This window comes from Oryzias melastigma, linkage group LG14 (assembly GCF_002922805.2).
Source record: "Oryzias melastigma strain HK-1 linkage group LG14, ASM292280v2, whole genome shotgun sequence".
NCBI lineage: Eukaryota > Metazoa > Chordata > Actinopteri > Beloniformes > Adrianichthyidae > Oryzias > Oryzias melastigma.
This window is the reverse complement of record NC_050525.1, coordinates 27,606,918-27,629,318: the sequence shown is the minus strand read 5'-3', so window position 1 is coordinate 27,629,318 and position 22,401 is coordinate 27,606,918. Positions and strand designations below refer to the sequence as shown.

General features: G+C 41.0%; 1 protein-coding gene across 2 annotated transcripts; it reads left to right on the top strand.

Moving 5' to 3' along the window:
• Positions 1–4,080: 4,080 nt before the first annotated feature.
• On the top strand, positions 4,081–8,061 carry zgc:158291 (uncharacterized protein LOC572084 homolog). Of its 2 annotated transcripts, XM_036215192.1 has the most exons (3): positions 4,081–4,229; positions 4,767–5,001; positions 6,006–8,061. In XM_036215192.1, exons 2-3 carry the CDS (start codon positions 4,882–4,884, stop codon positions 6,927–6,929), a joined length of 1,044 nt encoding a protein of 347 aa, XP_036071085.1. In that variant the 5' UTR covers positions 4,081–4,229; positions 4,767–4,881; the 3' UTR covers positions 6,930–8,061. The 2 variants fall into 2 exon arrangements, with proteins under 2 accessions (XP_036071085.1, XP_024120097.1); XM_024264329.2 differs by lacking the exon at positions 4,081–4,229 and having other exon boundaries at positions 4,486–5,001.
• Positions 8,062–22,401: the final 14,340 nt, after the last annotated feature.

Here is a 22,401-nt window from a genome sequence, read left to right as displayed (position 1 = left end):
CACCAGTTTAATAGCATCGCCAATGTTAGCTAATGCGGGGTTATAAGCTAGTGCGAGAAGGTGTAAACAAAGGGATGATGGGAAATCAGATCAGGCTTATTCTGGACCAAAAAGCGCTGAATATCTGATTAACTCCTGCCATGCAGCAGAAACCATATCCTAGAAAATAACTCAGGCTTATAGATTTTAACTAAAAACGTCATAATTTAAAAGACCATAATATAGTTGGAGTAGGTCTTTGAATTCATAGTTCTCTGTGCATTCTAGACAATTCGCCGGCCCTCCACTCTGTTCTCCACCTGGACTGATGCTTTATGGACTGACCTCCAACCACCATGGTTCTATGGTCTGAGTGCCAGGATGTCTAGTTATCCTATGTTGGACATGTCTTTATGTAAACTTCTGTTTATTGATTGTATCTCACATGCATTATTAACTCTTGATTGCTTGACATAAACCATTTCTAATCTAATCTAATCTGAATAAAAAGGACTCAGCGGCTCAGAACCGAACTGCCAAAGATTATGCATGTATTTCCTACACATTTTTCTGTATCACAAATGAAAATTCATTAGCGCTCATAATATCTTCCCTTATTGAACTGACTCACAGATTCCTTCCACATTTTTTTCTTACAAATTTAAACCAAATGAAAGCCAAAAAATGTTTAAATGTTATCCGTGAAAACCGGTAAGGCCTTCCCTCCACACCTTAAGCTCAGGTTGAAACAAGTTTAATATATATATATATTAAATAGGTAGTACAAATAAAAATACAGTGAATTCAACCCTAAAGGAACTGTGAACCACAACTTTTTGTCACAATCAAGATGGAACCATGAATCCTGAAGGAAAATGTTGATTCAAGACGTTAAGTTCAGATCAGTGAACTGCAGACGTTTCTTCTTTGGGACAGATTCTTCATGATTTTGGAATCAATTCTTGTTTGATACGCACATTTTTTCCATTCCTAATTTGGAAAGATCCTCCACAAGTTTGGATTGAAACAATTCTGCAAAGAAGAGACATGAAAGCTTTATTAAAGATTTAAACACAACTAGTCACCAAAACTAGACTAGAACTGTTGCTCTCTGTATTAAAAAACAATGTTTAGGTTCAAATTATTTAAAATGAAAAAATAAAGAAGTAAAGCCAGCATAAATGCAGTAAATGTAGAGTTTAGACTTCCTTTATTTTGTTTCTCCTTCCTTCCTTCCTTCCTTCCTTCCTTCATCTCCCGCCGGAGGTCCTCCTCCTGTCCCAGATGTGCTCCCTGCACTTGGTGCGTAAAGTGCCGCGCTCCCAAAGGACCAACCGCCTGCAGGCGCCCCGGCACAGGCAGGTGATGCATATTTGATGAGCGGGTGCCGGGGACCCTCTGGAGGGCCGGGGCTCCGGCAGGACAAAAGGCCTCGCTCAGGTTTCCTCGCGCCGCTGCTCCCTTTGTAGGCGAGTCAAAGACTGCAGAGCGGGAGGCAAAGTTACACCAGGAACAAAGCAGAAATGAAGATTAAATTACATTATTATATAGATTAGCCCTCAACGGGTTGCCAGGTTGGTCTTTTATGAAGTAACAAGTATATTTTTATCCTTTAAAACATTTTGGATTGAAATTTTGGGGAATTTTAAAAGCTGAATTATATTTTAATCTTTTGTTAGATATAAAAAAATGGACGGCAGTTTATATATTTACTGAAATAGAAGCAGTTTCTTCTCATTCCTGTAGCCCATAATGAAATATTTATTTACAGCACAGAACTCCTCATGACTCTTGATTATTTTGTTATCAGTCACGCAATTTAAATCATACTTGACATGTTGGAACGTCTCCGTCGAAACATGTCAAGTATGATTTAAATTGTATGTTTGATAAAAAAAAAATCAAAAAAGTACTGAATACTACAAACACTTTAAACTTTATAACATTAAGAACTCCTCATGAGTCAGTAATAAAGAATATGAGACAAACTTTGTTTCTTTAACCAAAAAATATCAGATTATTTCAACAGGAGTGATTCTAAAATGATGCTTTCTTTGATTGTTACATCCGTCATTAGTTGTTTGTCTTTAGTTTACAAGACAGCCCCAACCATCTTTAATTTGACTCCAGATTTGATAGGACACGTTCTTGAACGTTCTTCTAAGCCAAAGGTCTTCAACATGAGGCTCCAGATCCACATGTGGCTCTTTTATCTCTCTGTGTTTTCTCCTTGGACAAACAGAAGATCAGTCATGGAGACTGCTGACCCAGCATGTCAACCGTCGGAGTCAGCAGCTCCCTCTAACCAAAACTACCTAAAGAATACAAATAAACAAAGCCTGCAAACTAAGACTACCAAGGTCCAACCCCAAACTAAAATAACAAAACCCAACAGTGTAAGACTGCAGAGGACAAAGAGTGATAAAAGAACAAAAAAAGAAAGAAAAAGAAAATAGTATTTTTTTAAGGCAAGGATTACTTCATTTATTTAATTTAGATTAGTTAAAATTATAAATAGATGCTAGGTTCTTTTTATATTTTTGATTTTGCTTTTTTCCAAAAAAATCGACATAATTCATATATATTTTTTTGTTTTTTAAAAGAAGGTCATGCAAATCCCAATTTTCTTAAAGATTAAAGTAAGACTAGAAAAGAGAAAACGAGCCCAAATGTCTCTTTTACTGTTGAAGGTCGCTGACCTCTGCTCTGGGTCTCATTAGTCCAGAGGGTTTGTGGCTCATCTGTGTTCTCCATGTTTATCCAAAAGTCTGGATCCTAAACTCTGACCTGAACCGACTCTTGACGGCTGCAGGTCTTTCCATCTTCTTGTGCTTCTTTTAGGACCTTCTTGTCGTGTTTCTGGACTCTTTTCCTTAGAAGTTTCTCCTCTGTGGATTTCTGTCAGGCTTTGGTGCTGACTGCTTCACCATCTGCAGGCCCTATTTGGTATTTTTGAAGAATTAGGCCTTTTTAAAAAAAAAAATGACATCCATTTAATGACTAACTTTTTCTCTTTCAGTTTATAACCATTCCTCAAGTTTTTAGACGTCAAGAAAAACGAGACATTTTATTGCAGTTCTCAGTTTTGACTTTAGGTGGCACTACTTCCAACAGATTTGAGATTTCTCTACAAAACAATGTGTCAATCAAAACACTTCCTGGATAAATTAACTTCCACCAATCAGCTTGATTTTCCAAAATCTTGACTTTTGATCAAAGGAAACACAAACGTCCATTTATAAGCATCTTAATTGGTAAAACAGGAAAATAGCTTAATTGTTGTTTTCTGTTAGTATTTAACTTGTTAAAAAAACTTTGAAAATTTTTAAGATATCAAAGTATTTTATCCTTAAACTTATAATAAAAATAATCAATGGAACTTTTACAGACAAAAAACAGACATTGCAGCTTTAACCCTTAATGTCGCTATTAAATCCAGGAATCCACTTAGCTTAGCATCACCTGGTATGGAAATAAACAATGAAGAATATTTTTTATACATTTAGAAATACAGTCAGGCTTTAATGGGTTTGCAAATTCGTTTAAAGCAGCAAAAATGTGAAGATTCTCAAGCTAAATGTGTATTCGGTGAAGTCCTGATGGAGTAGAAAACGCCTCTGTCCCACGTGCACACACCTGTGTGCTCAAAGCAGGTGATGCTGACCTGCTGCCTGCTTCTCCTCCGAACATTTAGGACATTCAAACAATATAACGTCCTTAAATCTGTTCAATTGAGGAACAAAAAGAAAATAAACTCAATTATTCTGAAATGTAAAGTAAAAATTAATGTTTTCAGCACTTTAGGTCATTTGTTAATAATACTAACTTACATGTTGGAGCTGAAACTTCATCCTTTCCATCAATCATTTGGCTCCGCCCACTTCTTTGCCTTGTCATCGCGATAATCATTCTCTGTGATCGCGCGTGTCAGCCGGAAACCCCCCTCTCTCCCTTTTGATTGACGCGGCGCGCCCGCTGACCCCGCGCGGTTTACGCGTAAATATTTCATCACGCGCTCTTTAGGTCTATTTATTCTTTAATTGAGAGTTGTGTGTGTGTTGGTGCGCGTGTGAGCGCGACCGCAAAGTAAATGAACGATGATTAATTTATGCATTAATTGCTGAGACTTGAGGTCCAGCGGAGGAATTCCCGCGCGCGCGCATCTGTGAATCATCGGAGGAGACTCGCGCTCCTGATTGGAGGCTGATTGATGGTTCAGATCCTGAAGATCCCGAAGATGCAGATTAAAGGTATAAACTAAAAGTGCAGCGTCTTTTAGGTATTTTTACTTTAAAATATTATTATATTATAATTAGACGACTTACATTTTTAAGATTAATTGATAAAAACAACACAATAAGTTGGGTTTGTACTTGATTTTCTTAGTTCAAATGCAATTTGTTTAATTGTTTTGCAGTTATGTGTTAAATTGTGCGTAAATTCACATTTTTTTACTCCATTTATGCAGATTGTTGGACTCAGAAAGTGATTTTTCAGCATAAATCGTTCCTCCACGCGTCCTTCCTTATTGCTCCTCTCTTCGGTGCGCGTGGGGCGCGTCTAAAGTCGGGTATCTCCATCTGATTGGTGCAGACATTTGACAGAAAGCGATGACGCTCCTCCAATGAGGAGTAGCCTGCAAGCAAGTGGTCCAATATAGGCGCCCGAGGCGAGGAGCATCTTTACTATAGGAGGCGTTTGCAGGCGAGAAGGAGGCAGAAGATCCGCAGGAGTCTCGGAGTTACTTCTCCTCGGCGTTTCTGATTTTTTTTTTCTCCCCATCGAAGCTCCTCCTCTGTGTGAGCGGCCGGTTGCTCTCTGAAGGCGTTTCTTCTGGAAAAATAAACCAAAACGGAGCCGATCGAGGACGACGGACAGCGACCCTCCCTCACCTCTGCAATCATGATGTCGATGAACAGCAAGCAGCCTTTCAGCATGCACCCCATCCTGCACGAGCCCAAGTACACGCCTCTGCACTCCAGCTCGGAGGCCATCCGCAGAGCCTGCCTGCCCACGCCGTCGGTGAGTTCCCAACTCCCGCAGCAGAAAACCTTTGGAATAACGAAGGGAAAATCTCAAAATGTCTGCAATCCCAAAGTTTTTCATGGAAGCGCGCGTCCGTGAAAGCTGAAGGATGTCCAAACTCCAGAAAAATGACAGGAAAATTTGTGTTTCTGCTGAAAACATGTTACAATGTATTCGTTAAGGTAAAATAAAATTATTTAATTTACAAACATGATTTAGTAAATTTAGTTTAAAAAAATCAAACAGACAGTTTAAGATTTGTGCGTAAAAGACGCACAGATTCGCCTCACTGGCCGCCTCCCGATGGAGGAGGAATGGGAGGAAGAGGAGGAGAAGCTCTCATATTGTCCCATTCATATTCAAAGACGTCTCGTTTCAATTGTCCGCAGAAATTATTCAGGAGATCGTAAATATTAAAATGAAATGAACATCTTAGGGCGCACGGAGGCACGAGCGCTGCTGAACGAGGAAGTTCTGAAGTCAACAACCAAAATATGATCACATCTCAACTTTTTTTAAATTACTTTTTGTTATGAAAATATTTAATTTACTAAAATTGTTTAGGAAATGAAGTTTAAAAATATTAAACAGACCATTAAAGGTGAAATAAAATGAATCTTGTGCGTAAAAGACTCACAGATGCGCATCAGAGGCCGCCTCCTGATGGAGGAGGAACAGGAGGAGAAGTTCTCATATCTTCCCATTCATATTCAAAGCCGTCTCGTTTCAATTGTCCACAGAAATTATTCAGGAGATCGTAAATATTAAAATGAAATGAACATCCTTCGGCGCGCGGACGCACGAGCGCCTGAACGGGGAACTCCTGACGTCAAGAACCAAAACATAAACTTGTTTGAAATTATTTTGGGGTTTTAGATTTTTTAACAATATTTGCATTATTTAAAATATTGGTCAGAAGTCTGGACAAAAGTTTGGATCCAAGTGCGCATGCTCCGCACCCTGAGGTTTCCCTCTGACCGCGTCCCTCTGCTCTCCCGCAGCTTCAGGGGAACATCTTCGCGGGCTTCGATGAATCGCTGCTGCAGAGGGCCGAGGCTCTGGCCGCCGTGGACATCGTGGCGCAGAAGAGCCACCCCTTCAAGCCGGACGCCACCTACCACACCATGACCACCATGACCAGCATGACCTGCACCCCCACCTCGTCCTCGGCGCACCTGCACCACCCGTCCGTGCTGACCTCGCACCACCACCCGGGGCACCACCAGCCCGCGCAGGGCCTGGAGGGCGACCTGCTGGACCATCTGACGCCCGGCATCTCGCTGGGGGGCATGCCCGGCTCCGACGTCTGCTCCACCGCCTCACACACCGCGCACGCGCACATGTCGGCCATCAACCACATGCAGCACCACCACCACCCGCAGTCCATGAACATGCACCCGCACGGCCTGGGCTCGCACGGCTCCCTGGGGGGCTCCGGCGGGGACGCGGAGCCGGACCCCCGGGAGCTTGAGTCTTTCGCCGAGAGGTTCAAGCAGAGGCGGATCAAACTGGGGGTGACTCAGGCCGACGTGGGGGCCGCGCTGGCCAACCTGAAGATCCCCGGCGTGGGCTGCCTGAGCCAGAGCACCATCTGCAGGTTCGAGTCCCTGACGCTGTCGCACAACAACATGGTGGCCCTGAAGCCCATCCTGGAGGCCTGGCTGGAGGAGGCGGAGCGCGCGCAGCGGGAGAAGATGTCCAAGCCGGAGATCTTCAACGGCGGTGACAAGAAGCGGAAACGCACGTCCATCGCGGCGCCGGAGAAGCGCTCCCTGGAGGCCTACTTCGCCGTGCAGCCGCGGCCCTCCTCGGAGAAGATCGCCGCCATCGCGGAGAAGCTGGACCTGAAGAAGAACGTGGTCCGGGTCTGGTTCTGCAACCAGCGGCAAAAGCAGAAACGGATGAAGTTCTCTGCGACGCACTGAAGACCGGGAGGGCCGCGGCCCGTTTCCATAGAGACCAATCAGAGACGAGCTGCTAAGCGCGCGCTCTGCGCCGGGACGCACCTGCGCGCACCTCACATCCAGAAAAAGGCACGAGTTTCCCTCCCTCAGATGTAAAAACGGACGTTGTGGGATGAAATCGAAAACTTTGTGACTCTGAACAGCAGCGGAGCGGCTCTCACAGTGTTTCCTCTTCCTTATGAGCACGAAAAACAAAAAAGAAAAGAGTATTCTCCACTTCTCACTGTCCAATGCAACGAAAAGCTGTTTGGACTCCGCGCGCCTGAAGACTTTTCCTTCAGAGAAAACAGGAAAACGGAGCGGCGTTTTCCCCACGGATGTGGCAAATCCTGTACAAAAATGAGAATAATAATGACGGAATGGAGGGAAGATGATTGTCCTCTTTAGCCGGGATAGCTTTTTATATTTATGTGTGTACATATCTGTAAATAAGACGCACCTCCGAGTGGAAAAAACTCATCCAAATGGTATCAGTTGTTTTCCTTGTTTTTATTTTATTTTATTATTTTTTGGGGTGGGGGGCAGACCTAAATGTTGTTTTAAACTGGGGAGGGGGAGGGGGGGGGTCATCTTTCATCAGATCCACTGCATGGTTTACTGTTAACGGGAGCGCATTTTTCTGTGCGCAAAAAAAGAAGTATTGGAAACGCACCGCAATAACAGGAAGGAAAAGAAAAACACGCACGAACACACGCGCACACGCTTTCGGCTGTGCGTCTACCTCATTAGTGTTTCACGTTCGTGGTGGTTTCCGGATCCAAACACGCACTTGTGTTGGTGCATTAGGCCTGTAGACTCACTGGTGTGTAAATCTCACTGCAATGATGCTCTGACAATCAGATGATCCAGGAGCCGCGCGGCTCCCCTCCTCGTGCACATCTGTGGAGCGCACTTTGTAGATATTCCGATGCGGGGAGACCGTCGGCCTTATTTATTTGCAGAAAAGGTTCCGATTTGTTTATTTTTCCTGATTCATGTCATCTTTATTTATTTATTTTATTTATTTCTTTGGCTCATCAGACCAACGTGTTTCCTTTGTGAAAGTGTGCTTTACTGTCTGAAGCTGAAATAAAACCGTGCACGTTTTCCTTGACCTGCTGGAGTTTGGGCGCTTTTTTTGGAGGGGTGGGGGGGTTCCTCCGCTGGTGGCGCGCGCGCAGCTGCTGCTGTGAAACCCGAGCAGGATGGAGGTGAAGGAGCTCCGCCTGAGAGCTGCTTCCAGCGGTGATGAACAGGATTTGATCCCTGAGTGAGTGGAGGATCGATCGCTGCGGGTCCGAGGAGAACACGGCTTCTCACCGCCGCCGCGCGCCACTCCGCGCACGCGCCTCCACGAAATAAAACTCCAAACCCTCAAACCATTTCCCCCAGACTTTCCCAAATATTGATAAAGTTTGGATTTGTTGAGAAGCTTAAAAGAATAAAAGAGTGTTGGAGAATTAAGGCAGCGCGGGAAAAAATGATCAACTGAGGCTAAAAGTCCAAGATTTAATGTCCCAACAGCGTTTCTTTGATGGAGTTTTAACTTATTTTTCTTTTAGCAAATAGAAACAGATGAATATTTAAAAGCTGAAGGTCCGAAAATAATCTTAATTTTAAAAATAAGAAACAAACATTTTAATTAAAAATGTTCTCCTATTTTATTAATTTATTTTTTTTATTAATTTATTTTGACATAAACGAATACTTTTTTTATTTAAGTTAAAAACGGGGAAAAATATTTTTTGTACTTGTAATTTTTTTTCTGTAGAATATTTTTGGGCACAAAAGAAAACTACTAAAGTTTTCTGGTTGTCAGATGCAAAAATGTTTTTAATCCTTTAAAGCTATTTTCTGTCTGCAACTGAAGGTCAATATGATAAATGATATTGCCGTTAAAAAATAAACTCAAAAACGTATTTAAAATATGTTTGCATTAAAAAATAGATGTTCTCCCCATATTCCAATTTACAAAAGAATAATTTAACTATCAGCTGGTTTACAATTGTTGAAAAAAAAGTAAACATTAGCGCAAAATTATTGAACTTTAAAATCCTGGAAATGCATATTTTTAGATATTTGATGTATTCTTGTGTCTTACACTTCCACCAACGACATGCATCAAACTTTTCCGTTTTTCTCAGCTGGAGTTTTGATCCATAAACTTGTGATGGATGAATAATAAATAGCAGCTGTTATGATACTATTGATTTTCCGGCGTGTTTGTTAAGAAGCTGCATTTATGTGTCGTACAACAGCAGCTCGGCCCCCGATCCCCCCCGGAGAAACCCAATCCTGGCCTTTAGAGCCGCTTCCACAAGCAGGAGGGGCCTGCGCGCGCGCGCGGCGTCAGCGCGTCATCAGAAAAAGGAGAAAACAGATTCTAAATAAACACAAAAACCAGGAACGTTTCGAATCGGATTTTGGTCTGAAGAAATAAACAATTTCATTGTTTGATTACTGGCTGCCGGAAAAAAAAGTATCCACACATTTGATTAAATCAAACTATAATTCCCAAAGCCCCGCCCCCTTCATATTTGGCATCATTTTAAAGCCCAAAAGTCTTAAACCAAAAGGAGTTAATTCATATTCAGCTTTAGAAATGTCCCATAGAAGACATGTTTGCATTGCTGGTGGTCAAGAGGATCGAATTAATTTTTATCTATTTTTATTTTTCAAAGTTAAACACTTTCAATTTGTGAAAAAGACAAATTTGTCACAACTTTAGCAGAGAAAGTGCACAAAATGTCAACAGACAAACAAACAAACACCTCACTGTATCCTCCAGACCTCATATTTACTTTCTATCCCATTTTTTTCTCATTCAGATGGTTCAAATTATGAGAAAAAACATATTAATATCATATGTTGCTTTGTAAATAAGTAATTACTCGCTCCCGTAAATGTATGACAGAACTGCACCTAAAATCAATCTTTGAAAAGTTGAGTTAGAATCTTTTTCAAATACTGCTGAGTCATGAAGTCATCTGTAAAAGTGAAATATTGGATTAATTAAGAAAAGTTCTGTCATATCTTATATTTAAAAATATTTGTTTACATTAAATAAAAACTTCAAATGGATGGTACACTCAGCTGTAAAATGTAAAATCACAGAACTTTTGTTAATTGATCCAATATTTCACTTTTTAAGGTGTGGAATATGTCTGGAAACTCAAAGATCTTAGAAGATCCAAGAACAGACGAGAATCGACGTTTCTGACACGTTTTTATCAGAAAAATGTTCAATTGTAGCTTTAAGACCAAATGAGATGCCTCGCCTCGCCTCGCCTTTCCAGAATCGAGGGACCAAAATGAGTCCAAAAACACCAGCAGGAACTTTCTGGAAGGAGAACGTCCACAAACATCTCAACCAAACACTGCGGTGGCGGTGTGATGGTATGGGACTGCTTTACAGTTTGAGGACTTCATGTTATTGGTGGAACCATAAATCCATGAAATCTATAAAGATAAAAACCTTTGTGATAAACAAATATCTGAATAAATGAAGATCATTTGGGGGAAATACTTTATATCACTAAAATTCAGACTTAAATGAACATCATGATTGTTTTCTTGGATGTCTGAAGTCCTTCGGTCAGCTTCAGAACCATCCTTCTCACATTTGAAGTTCGCAGCTGCAGAAACAGTTAGTCATATTTACAGACATTTATTTATTTGTTTTTTTTCGCAGACAGTGGCTGGCTGGCATGTTGGTCTACAACAAAGAGTAGAACATGGCTTCATCAAAGTTTAATGGTTGAACGGCTCCCCAGTTGAGGCTATAAATTATAGATAATTGAGTGTGTATTAAATGTGAGCGACGGATCAAGTTTTCCTAAAACACAGTGACAAAATGTAAATAAGGAACAAAGGAAAATTAAAAACAAGCTGCCATTTCTCAAAAGATTTTACTTTTATTTGTTTAACATTATTTTAAAAGCAGCTGCATGAACAGAATTCTGCATTTGGATCTTTACTAATATTTTTTGACGATTCTTATGGAGCAACATGAGTGAACTGGACTTGGTGCAGATCTGTCCGGTCCAACTTTAGACCAGAACTGTCCGATCCAGACTGGTTTCCAGCCTGATAAACTGGATAAAACAGGGAATGAGCAGAAAGCAGGATCTCATTTACAAATACAGATGGATTTTGAGGAAGAGACAGGAAATTGGTGTCAAAGACATAGTTAAGAACTATAAATAAAGGTGAAAACACAAACAAAAGGTAGAAATAAAGAGAGGCGCCCCATTGACTGGATTAGAAAACATGGAAAAAGGCCGTCTAAGAACAGTCAGGAGGAGGAGCCACATACAGACTACGTCAGATCAGACAGGATAGTTTACAGGAAGGAGAGGAAGTGTCCCACAGACCTTTAAGAACAGTTCTGTCCTCTACTTTATTCTTTATCATTTATTTTTCATTTAGTTCTCCATCTCTGTTTGGTGCAGTGTGATTCATGTGTTGTTTCTTTTCCACTCTCCTCCAGGGGAGCAGGAGAGACTCCAGATTCTCTTCTTGGATCTCATATCCAATCCCTCCTTTCAGCCTCATGTCAGACCTCCACCTGGACTTCTCCAACCTCTGATGTTTCCTCCTCCACCTCTTCTTCTTAAGTCACCGTTCATGAGACCATCTGAGAAATTACATCTTAATTCCATGATACTCGTCATCCATTTCTCTACCTGTTGTCCTTCAAGATGCACCGATCATCAAGTTCCTCTCAGCTGCAGCAGAATCAGCATCTCAGCCTCTGAAAAGAATTGATGTATTTGCTCCCAGAGCTCCAGTTTGGTTCTGCCACACTTCCTGGTAGACCGTAACGTCCTGCTGAACCTTTTTCCTTCTGCTCACCTGACAGGTGTGACCAGTGTGCCTTAATTGGCCCCTGCTGGCTTTTTAAGGGGGGTTCGGGTTTAGTTGGTGTGGTGCTGGTTTGTGTCATTCTTTTTTGGTTTTGTTATTTTACTTTGGGGTTGGACCCTGGTAGTCTTGATTTGTGTGCTTTGTTTGTTTGTTTTCTGTAGGTAGATTTTGGTTATTTTAGGTTTGTCCGTGGTTCCAACTCCCTTTTTGTTTGAACCAGCTCATTAATTATTTCATTTTGTTCTCTTGTTTCAGGACACAGGATTGATTTTATTTAATAACCTTTGTTCCCTTTACTCTCATTTGTGTCCAGTTTTTGTTACTGTCCCCTTTTGTATCCCCCTAAACCCCCAGATCTGAGCCAGGTTTACCCATAGGGAACATATCACAGACAGATCTGGTTTTCAAGTTAAAAACTCTTCTGGCCCCAAATCTATAGCAGTATCCATAAAAACACACACAGCCACACGTGCATGTATCATTGGTCACCTATAGACCAGAAATGTATTTATATACTTTAATAACTTTTAAGTAACAAAGACTAAATCTCTACATTTCCTGGGTTTTTATCATTGGCAGAAGTTTCTACAGAGTTGAATCTCGTTTTTTTAACTTGAGGTTTGGATGACTGTTCTGTCTGTCTGACCACCAATTACCCAGGATTCCTGGTTTTCCATCACAATCAAAGCTTCATGTTGAAGGTGTTTCTTGGATCAGCTGTGAAGGTTCTCTAGTTTTCTGTGGTTGTTCAGAAGTACTCCATTCTGGATGAGCAGTAAAATGTCTTCACATGAGCCTCAATGATCTGCAGAACAGAAATCTCGTGTCTTGTGTTCCTGCTGGTGAAAGTAAAAAGACAAATTTGAGTTGAATCCAAACAGAAACACTTTAACTATATTATCTCTGTGTTTAATCACAGAAAAGGTCAAGATGAAAACAATGATTATGAATTAAGAGTAGAGACACTCTAAATAACTTGTTTACATGTGTTGCAGCAGCAAAACCAATCTCCTTCCAGCAGAAGAAACATCTCCAAATATCCACATTCTACTCTGTGATTTCCAATAATATATTTCAATGATCGTTTTTAATGAAGAAACTTTGTGTTTTAGCTTTTCTTTCTCCTTAAGTCAACATTTACATGCAGTTCTCCTCGATAATCTTCAATAAAAGATGGAGACTCCAACCAATTTGGACCTAAAATGAATTATTTCAGACAGAAATCTCCTTCAAGAAGCGTCTGAAATCAGAGCCACTTCTCTTGTGCTTCTTTGAATTCCCTTAAATGAACAAAATTATTGATAGTTGTGATTATTTTATGACTTATTCTAATCAGAAAACATGTTTATATGTGGTTTCATTTTGAGAAAATGAATTCATTAGGGTTAAAATCTGACTATTGCAGGTGAACTTATAATTTTTTTATAGACATCACTACATAACATGAGTGGACACCACAGTTCCAGGTAACTTTAATTTGGATAATATGATTCATTTATTGCCTTGGCAACCAAGAAGTTTTTTTACCCAGCATCCTTTGACGTGATGGAACAAAGGTGCTCTAAGAATCTTGACGTTGTTCAGAACAAAAACATTCGGCCGTATCACAAACTGTCAATGTCAATAAAGTTTATTTTCTCAGGTGTTCAAATCAGTCAATCACGTTTTCTGTGTCTTCATTTGTAGTTTTGCCTTTTAATGTGTTAATCAGGGACACCTGGATTTAAGGTTTGATAAGCTCCGCTCACCTGAACTCAGAAATATGGAGGAGACGAGAGTTTGAGACATCAGTTTTTGTTGACTGTTCCTTTGTCGCTTCACCTTTTCCGTTCTCTGTTAATCGAGTCCTTTAACTCTTTCTCTCCTAAATTTTAGCTCCAGCGTTGGCATTCTTCCGCTACTATAACTCCTCACCCATTTATGTAGTTCATGTAATTGTAATGGATTCTGTCACAGAGAAAAGTAAATGCAACACTTTCTGTTGTTGCTGCATATCGATGCAAAGAATTTGGTCTCTGCATCAGAATCAGCTGATTCACGTTGGTTGCGTAAACAGTCAAAGGGCGTATTATTTAGGTGTCATCTTCAGGGTTGAAGGCTGAACTCCTACAAAGCAAACGTAGAATATGTCAGAATTACCACTCTAATCCCTCACTAAATAATTATCTAGTGTCCTGGATTTTAAAGGCATTTCAGACACCAGTCTCACTGCTTTTCTTTCGTTTTTCTAAGTGCCGGATATGACGTCACCAATTTCACAAAGTAAAAACTGAATCACTACAAACATTTCAAGACATTTATTTATGACTCCACTGTGTTCTGATGATGAAAATGTGAATGGTTAATTTAAAAAATTACATTTAAAAACTTTTTTGGCAATATTTGTTCGACCGCAATGCATTGTGGTATATATTTGCTAATGCAGTGAGTCTCGATGCATGCTAGTTTTTCACAAAGACTTCTGGGAAATTTCTAGTGGACCGGATATTGGAATTCATAGATTCAGACTGGACTAAGTCAGGAGTCAGCGCTCTGTCTCCAGTCTGGTCACCGGCAGGAGCCGTCTCCAGAGTACTGACTGCACTACGTCTCCCAGCAGCCCCAGTGCACAGTTTTTGGATGCTGCTCAGCCGTCTCTCATCTGCTAACTAACCACAGGACACTTACGCAGTGCTCTGAGCGAAGTATTGTCTGAGCCACTCTACCAAGCGTTTCATCTGGATTTGATCTGCTGTTTTCCTGCCGCCTGCCCTGACCCTTGCCTGGACCCTGACCACTCTAAATGCTCTCTGATGCTCCCACGCCCGTCGCTGACTCTTGCCTGCCAGACCCCGATTTAGATTTGTGAACATTTAGCTATGTTAATAAACTAGCAGCAGTTGGAACTGGCCGTCTGCCTGTTTTTGTGCACTAGAAAATGCCGAACGTGAAATTTATTGCAGAATACTGTGAGATTTCAGACATTGTCACAGAATTTTCTCTCATCGTTTCTTGTAATAAAAAAAAATAATGCAAATAATGGAATGGACTGGAACATATTTATGAAATAGAAGTATGTCATCCTCCAAACTGAACCCATCGGCTCCTCAGGACGCTTAAACGGAACAACGTGGAACAGAGGAAAGTGTATGTTCCCTAAATACAGGAAAGTCATCCAAAGAGAGTTTTATCTGAACTGTTTCATATTTGTAGCCTTCAGTCTCCTGATTGTTGTGGGTTTTTGCCAAAGCCAAGATGACTTGGTTCCAGATTCGTTCGTTTGAACCACATTTTCCAGGTAAACCGTTTCTCTTCTTTTATTCCGATTACCCATGATCCCCTGCGTTCATTTAGACGAACAGCTTCCCTTTTGGTGCATCTCCATAAAGCCACTTACAGGTGCAGATTCAGGAACCGAGTGCATCAGCAGAACCTCAGCGCTCGACCCGTTCTGGTTAGAAAAGCCTGGTCTCATTCTGCACAAACATCAAGTCAACTGGAAAGTGGTCGGCAGGGTTTTCGTCCCTCGCCGGGACGCCATGGACCCAGCGGGTCTCATGACACCACCCAGCAGGGACCAGAATCCTGAGGAATAAGCAGTAAGATGCTGTTAATCCCACTCCCTTTCAGATTACTCCATCCTCTCCTCTCTGCCTTGTGTTTTCCATGAAGCGAGGAAGCACATTTTCATAAATAGACCTTGGCCGAGCGCAGCAGCGATGAAATTTTAATGAAGCTCAGAGTCTTGAGTGCAGCGCTGGGGCCTTGGAGAATCAGCCCTCTGTTACATTACTATGGCTTTCTCTCTCAGACACACACACAGAAATGCAAACACAACCCCCCCCACCGCCACCGCCGCCGCCGCCGCTGCTGCGCACACACAAACACACTCTACAGCCCTGTTGCAGTGCTGAATGGGGCAGCCAGCTGCATATTGACAGCATGGCTGGAACGGGACCAGACTGAGGGGCGGGAGATGTGGGGGTGTGTCTGTGTGTGTGTGTGTGTGGGGGGGGGGTCTGTGTGTGTCTGGGATTAAGAAGGAAATGTGTGTGAGCTCTGATTTTTGGGCTGCTTTCCTGCAGCAGTCTTCATAACGAGCTCAATGGGATTGATCCATCAGCGTTACAGTGCAAAGACACAACGTTTGTGCTGACAGACTCACAACAAGACACACGACACATGCTCAAAGGTGCAGGGCGCCTTAAGGGAGAGGTGTCAAACTTAATCACACAATGGGCCAAAATCCAAAACACACCTGAGGTCGCTGGACCGATCAGGATCAACATTTATTGAACACTAAAACTACATTTTTAAAATTTTAAAACAGTAACTTTTTAACATACTTATGAACTAGATATATAGCATTACCTGCAGTAATGCTAGTGTGAATGAAGAAGCTGAATTCGGCCACTGAAAATGCTAGTGCTGGTAGCTGAAGATGCTGAAATTGATAACTAAAAACACTGAAGCTGACAGTTGAAAACACTGAAGATAAAAGCTGAAAACACTTAAGCTGATAGCTGAAAATACTGAAGCTAATAGTTGAAAATGCTGATGTTGAGAGCTGAAAACGCAGATGGTGATAGCTGAAGACGCTGAAGCTAATAGCTAAAAACACTGAAGCTAATGGCTGAAAATACTGAAGCTGATAGTTGAAAACACTGAAGCTGAAAGCTAAAAAAAACACTGACGCTAATAGCTGAAAACACTTAAGCTGGAGGCTGAAAACACTGAAACTGATAGCTGAAAAAACAGAAGATGAAAGCTGAAAACGCCGATGCTGAGAGCTGAAAAAGCTGAAGCTAATAGTTGAAAATGCTGATGTTGAGAGCCGAAAATGCTGAAGGTGATAGCTGAAAACTCTGAAGCTAATAGGTAAAAACACTAAAGCTAAAGGCTGAAAAAACTGAAGCTTAGTTGAAAACCAATAGCTGAAACACTGAAGCTGAAAAAACTGAAGCTGATAGCTGAGATCGCTGAAGCTAATAGCTAAAAATACTGAAACTAATAGCTGATAACGCTCATGATTATAGCCAGCTAAAATATTAGAGCTAAATGCCAAATTTGCCTAAAAAAAACTTCGGGAGGCCAAGACAGCTAGCATGTAGCTGAAATATTAGCTAAACTCCAAAACAGCCTAAAAAATCTTCATAAATGCCAAAATGGCCCAGAAAGCTAGCAGAATGATCATTTTTAAAACTTTAAAACTGTAACTTTTTAACATAATTATTGATAATGAAAAGGCAGGAATATTATTCCAGAATAAACTTAAACCTTAAATAACTTTCAATATTTTACTCTCCATAAAAATGTGTTTTGTCAAATTATACAAGTTAAAAGTAAAACCACTCATGTGTCTTAAGGCAACCAAAGCATGATTAAAAAAAAACAAAACCCTCCGACATGGCGGTGATGACACCAGCACCAATCAGCTGGGAAGCAGGGCGCCAAACAGGAAACGTGATGACGGCGTGACGCTCATGAGGTGGTAATTAAAACATGGTGGCAGTAATTAGGAACATTGTATAACTAATCAGGTCTAATGAGCATCAGGGGCGGGAAAGGCGCTGATCAAACACCGACTTATGAGGCCTAATGGGTGGAGGGAGCGGCGGCGGACGCTCCGCTCGTCTCCAGGCCTCATTAGTCTGTATTGTTCAGATAATAATGAGGGTTTGGGGGGAGGGGCGCAAATACTTTATATTTTTAAAAGCATTTTCCTTCTTTGTAAATGAGCCAAACGTGATGGCGTTTACATGAACTCACCGGAAATTACCAAGAGGACCCGACAGTCAGAACCGGAACAGGAAGTGCCCCCAAAAAACTTTAAGCTAACTAACAAAGCTAACAGTTATGGGTTTTCTCATTTTTATTTTATTTTTTTATAATTTGGAACACATTTGGGGTAGGAATAGGGCAGGGATGGAGAACTCCAGGCCTCGAGGGCCGCATTCCTGCATGCTTTCCAACACACCTGCTCTGGCATGTTCTAATTAGCTGGACACACCTGAACCAGGTAATCAGTCAGAATTGGATATCTCAGAATCATCTCGCCCCTGAGGGGTGTGGCTATACCTGGGATAGGGTAGGTTGTGTAATTTCAGATGTGTGATGTCAGACCTCCACCTGGACTTCTCCAACATCTGATGTTTCCTCCTCCACCTCTTCTTCTTAAGTCACCGTTCATGAGACCATCTGAGAAATGACATCTTAATTCCATGATACTCGTCATCCACTTTTCTACCTGTTGTCCTTCAAGATGCACCGATCATCAAGTTCCTCTCAGCTGCAGCAGAATCAGCATCTCAGCCTCTGAAAAGAATTGACGTATTTGCTCCCAGAGCTCCAGTTTGGTTCTGCCACACTTCCTGGTAGACCGTAACGTCCAGCTGAACCTTTTTCCTTCTGCTCACCTGGCAGGTGTGACCGGTGTGCCTTAATTGGCCCCTGCTGGCTTTTTAAGGCCGGTTGGGGTTTAGTTGGTGTGGTACTGGTCTGTATGCATTTTTTTAAGTCATTAACTCCTCCCCTTTAAAACGTTGCTATGGTTACTCACCGAATTAAGAGACAGCAAAATATTTTTTGACAGAAAGCTTTTTTAGAGTTGACATTGTATTTACAGTAGGGCTGTCAGATTTGTCACGTTAAAAACGCATTATTCCGACATGGGTTTGACGCCGACAATTTTTTTGACGCATTAATCGCGGATTTTTCCCATACGTGCCTTTCCATACCGCTCAGGCGTCCCGCCCCTTTAACTCACCGGCTGCTCTCACTAGATCACGGGTGGGTCTCCAAACACCGAGCTGCGAGCTTAAACCGGCCGGCACTAGGACCTGGAGAACTCCTGCACCCTAAATCCGGCTCCGGTTCGCGTCCAGTACCACGTCTGGTGGTACCGGCTCGCGTCCGGCGCCGCGTCCCGAGAGCTGCGGACCCCCGACGTTCCGAACAGCAAGCGCACCGGGGGACGTTTTAAATGTTCTGGAGGTTTCAGCGTGATCCAGCCCCAGCATAGCGGTCTGTCTGCCGGCATATTCATGGCGTGAGCTCCGCTGGACACGTCGCTGCATCGAGCTGCAGCCAGAGAACGCGGCGGCAGTAACAGACTGTCAAACTATCCACAGAGTATCCCGCTTTTCTCAGTCTTTAATGTTTTAAAAAACAAAAGTTAATTGGAAATGATAAATCTCTATTTCATTTATTACTGTAGTTCAGCAGAGGAGGAAAAGATTTGGTCCTGACAAAAAATGAACATGAAAGTGTTATGGAAATGTTATTTTTGATGTTTTTTATTTTATTTTACTGAACGTTGATTGAAGTTTAGAATTTAAAATGCCCTTCACTTGCACTTGGGCTTTTGTTAGGCATTTTATGTTACAGCCTTTTATTGTTAAGAAAGTTTATCTCAATACAATGTTACAAAATAAAGTATTTCTGATGAAAACTATTAATTTTGTCATTCTTGTTTTCATAATTAATGTAGAACTACTAAATTGTTAAACTGTTAAACTGTTAAATTCCGCATTTTTTTCCTTAAAAAAGGTCACATATTAATTTGCGATTAATCACAAGTTAACTCAGGACAAAATGCGATTAATCGTGATTAAAAAATGTAACATAATTTAACAATTTAACTGTCTCCTGACAGCTCTAATTTATAGCAATGAATATCAAAGCTGATTCAAAAACTAAGAAAAAAAACACGCCCCTGGTGATAAAATGATTCCTCCATATGAAGAGCGCCCTCTTCAGGTAGAGCATGACATTGTCAAATGTCACGTTACTGGAGTGCCTTAAAATTTGGGGGAAAAAATCCACAAACTTTTGGCTTTTTAATCTTAAGAAACACAAATCTGAGGATGTTAGTTGTGCCAAAGTTGTTTTTTTTTTGCATCACCCTCATCAAGATGGCGGCCTCTGATTGCACAAGGCCGTCACCGAATCACCACGGTTTTCCACCTGCATATCGTTAAAATCTGTTTCACACAATGCTTTGATTAATGTGTTTGTGGTTTTACTAAACTCTTTGTAAAAGTGAAAAATCTGTTCATGCAAAGACAAAAAAGTAAACAGGAAAAGAACAGTTTGATTGTTTTTGGATTCCTTCTCGATAAATCACACTATTGTTCCCAATTCTGTTTAAATACATTTTAGAACAAACAAAAATTCCAGCTAAACATTTACAGGTGTTTAATTACAAAGAAGCATTGTAAATAAGTCAGAACAAAAATATTTTTGTTAGGGAACAAATTTATTTTTGTGTTATTTATACTTGAAAAAACTTCTAATCTAACATCTGAGGCTCTAAATTAAAAAAAGTAATGATTAGTGACATCAGTGACTCCACCCCCTCCATCAGCCAATCCTTTCCTTAAGTGATGACAATGTTTCAGTTTGTTTGTAGGCACATAAATCGGTTTGACGTTTGTTTCAAGGCCTGAGAAAGCGACCTGTAATGTGGAGAGCGCCATCTTTAGTCATCATGAAGAATCACAGCCAAAGAGAACTTCTGTGAAGTTCCAGTCGTCTTTGAACTATGATGATGCCGCTTTCAGCCAAAATCTAAAAAAAATGTAATTTTCTTGGACATAGTTTCTGCAGAGCAGCACGAGTTCTTTAGAAATTCACCTCTGAATTGTGGGCGGGACCGTTGGCATTCCTGTCATTCATCTGTTTATCTCCCAACAGCCACCAACCTGACATTAACGGTGTGACAAAAACGGCGAGAAATATCGGAGCTATCCAGCCGTACAGTTTGAGACTCCCGCTCTGACGTGCACGGCTGGCCATGAGCAAAGGCAACCTAGGCGGCTGCCTAGGGTGCCATCTGCTGGATGAGTTGTTGAATAACAATAATTCAAATTAATTTTTTAACATTGACGCATTCATTTCATGTAAAAATAAAGAAATTCATAATTAAAAAAAAAAATAACACAAAAGTTTTTTATGTAATCAATAACTCTGCTGCTGTTGGGGGGAGGAGAGGGGGGCGCGGTGTTGCACTGTTAGTGCTTCTTTAAAACTTTTCGGAAAAGAAAAATTAAACTACAATCTAGAATTTTATTTTTCCCAACACCTTGAACAGTTGAACCCCCTCTCTACCCTTCTGACTGATGCAGTCAGATAGTGCATGTGTCTTTACACACAGAGTGTCTCAGGTCGAGTTCCAGCTGGGATGTACTTGTCTCCTGCAGGGGGCGCCAAATTCATTTATGACCTAGGCGCCATGGAGCCCATGCCAGGCCGGGCCTGCTGACATTCATGGATCTATCTGTCTGCAGGTGGATGCATCCGAATGGGGCGGAGCAGAGCTTGTGGCCCCGCCCAACGTATGTTCAACATCACAGATACAATCTTTTTAAAACAGCATTTTTTTACTCCTGATTTAGAACGATTTTCAATAATCAGAAATGCAGTTTAATTTAACGTGTTAAATATCTTCTCCATCTTCACTAAAAGAACACGTTTGGATACCAAAAACACAATTTTCTTTGGAGTGGGTCTTTAAACGTCTATTTAAATGACAATTCTGAAGCAGATTTCGTCTAAAAATGAAAATGATTAAATATTTGGTTTTCTAAAACTTTTATGTTAAATTTTCTGGCTTTAAATGCCTCACATGCATCATCTATGACATTAAATGAAATGAACGTCACGTGCTCCCTCCTGGTTGCTTGACAAAATACTAATGTTTGAGAGAAAACTGTTGTTTATCCAGATAAGTGACAATAATTATAGTTGCTAGGGTCGTTCATTTATTTGAAATAGACAATTTTTAAATGTAAATGAATTTTATGCAAAAAGAAAGGTTTTACCTTTTTTATATTATAAAATCAATCAGTGTTTTGGTGCTGAGAATCTGTAATGATGGTCATGTTTGTGGTTGATGCATGTTGGACCAAAGTGCTGCAGGATGCAGCTTTGTGAATAAATTCCAGATGCCGTGAAAATGCTATGGATGTCATGAATTATGAAGAGCACAACAACATCGTAGCAGAAATATCAATACTCGCGCAGGAGGAATCCCAGATCCTGGGAAACCCTTCCTCAGCTCACCCCGGAAGATGAGGGAGAGTTTAGCAGAACAAACCAGACGCTTTTTCCCGCGCTCCCACCTCGCTGATGAGATTAATAAATCATATAATAAACGTTTCCCAAAATAAAACCTGTAAACTTTCAGGTTTTCGGTGGGATTTAATGCTCATTATTGATACAAGAGATTTACAACAGAAACTCTAGTTTGACTTCTTTGTGTCAAGCTTCTCTTTAAATAAACGATTTCACTTCCTATAAATAATGCAGCGCGCGCTCTTCATCTAAATATTCATGCGCGCGCGGGTCAGACCGCGCCGTGTTTGCGAAGGTAACACGAATCACAACCTTTCCGTAAATTCCAATTATAAAATAATTATTGGAATGTTAATATCTGATTATTTAGGAGTAGAATCTGTAGTTTCAGAGCGCGCGCGCACCTGGACCTCTAAGGCGCGCGGCGTTCCAGGCTGCAGATCCGTTTGGAAAAAAAATCTTTCTAATTCTAATTTTTTCATTAAAAAATTAACAATACTGATTTATTCTTGTTTATTCGTTTTTTATTTACGCA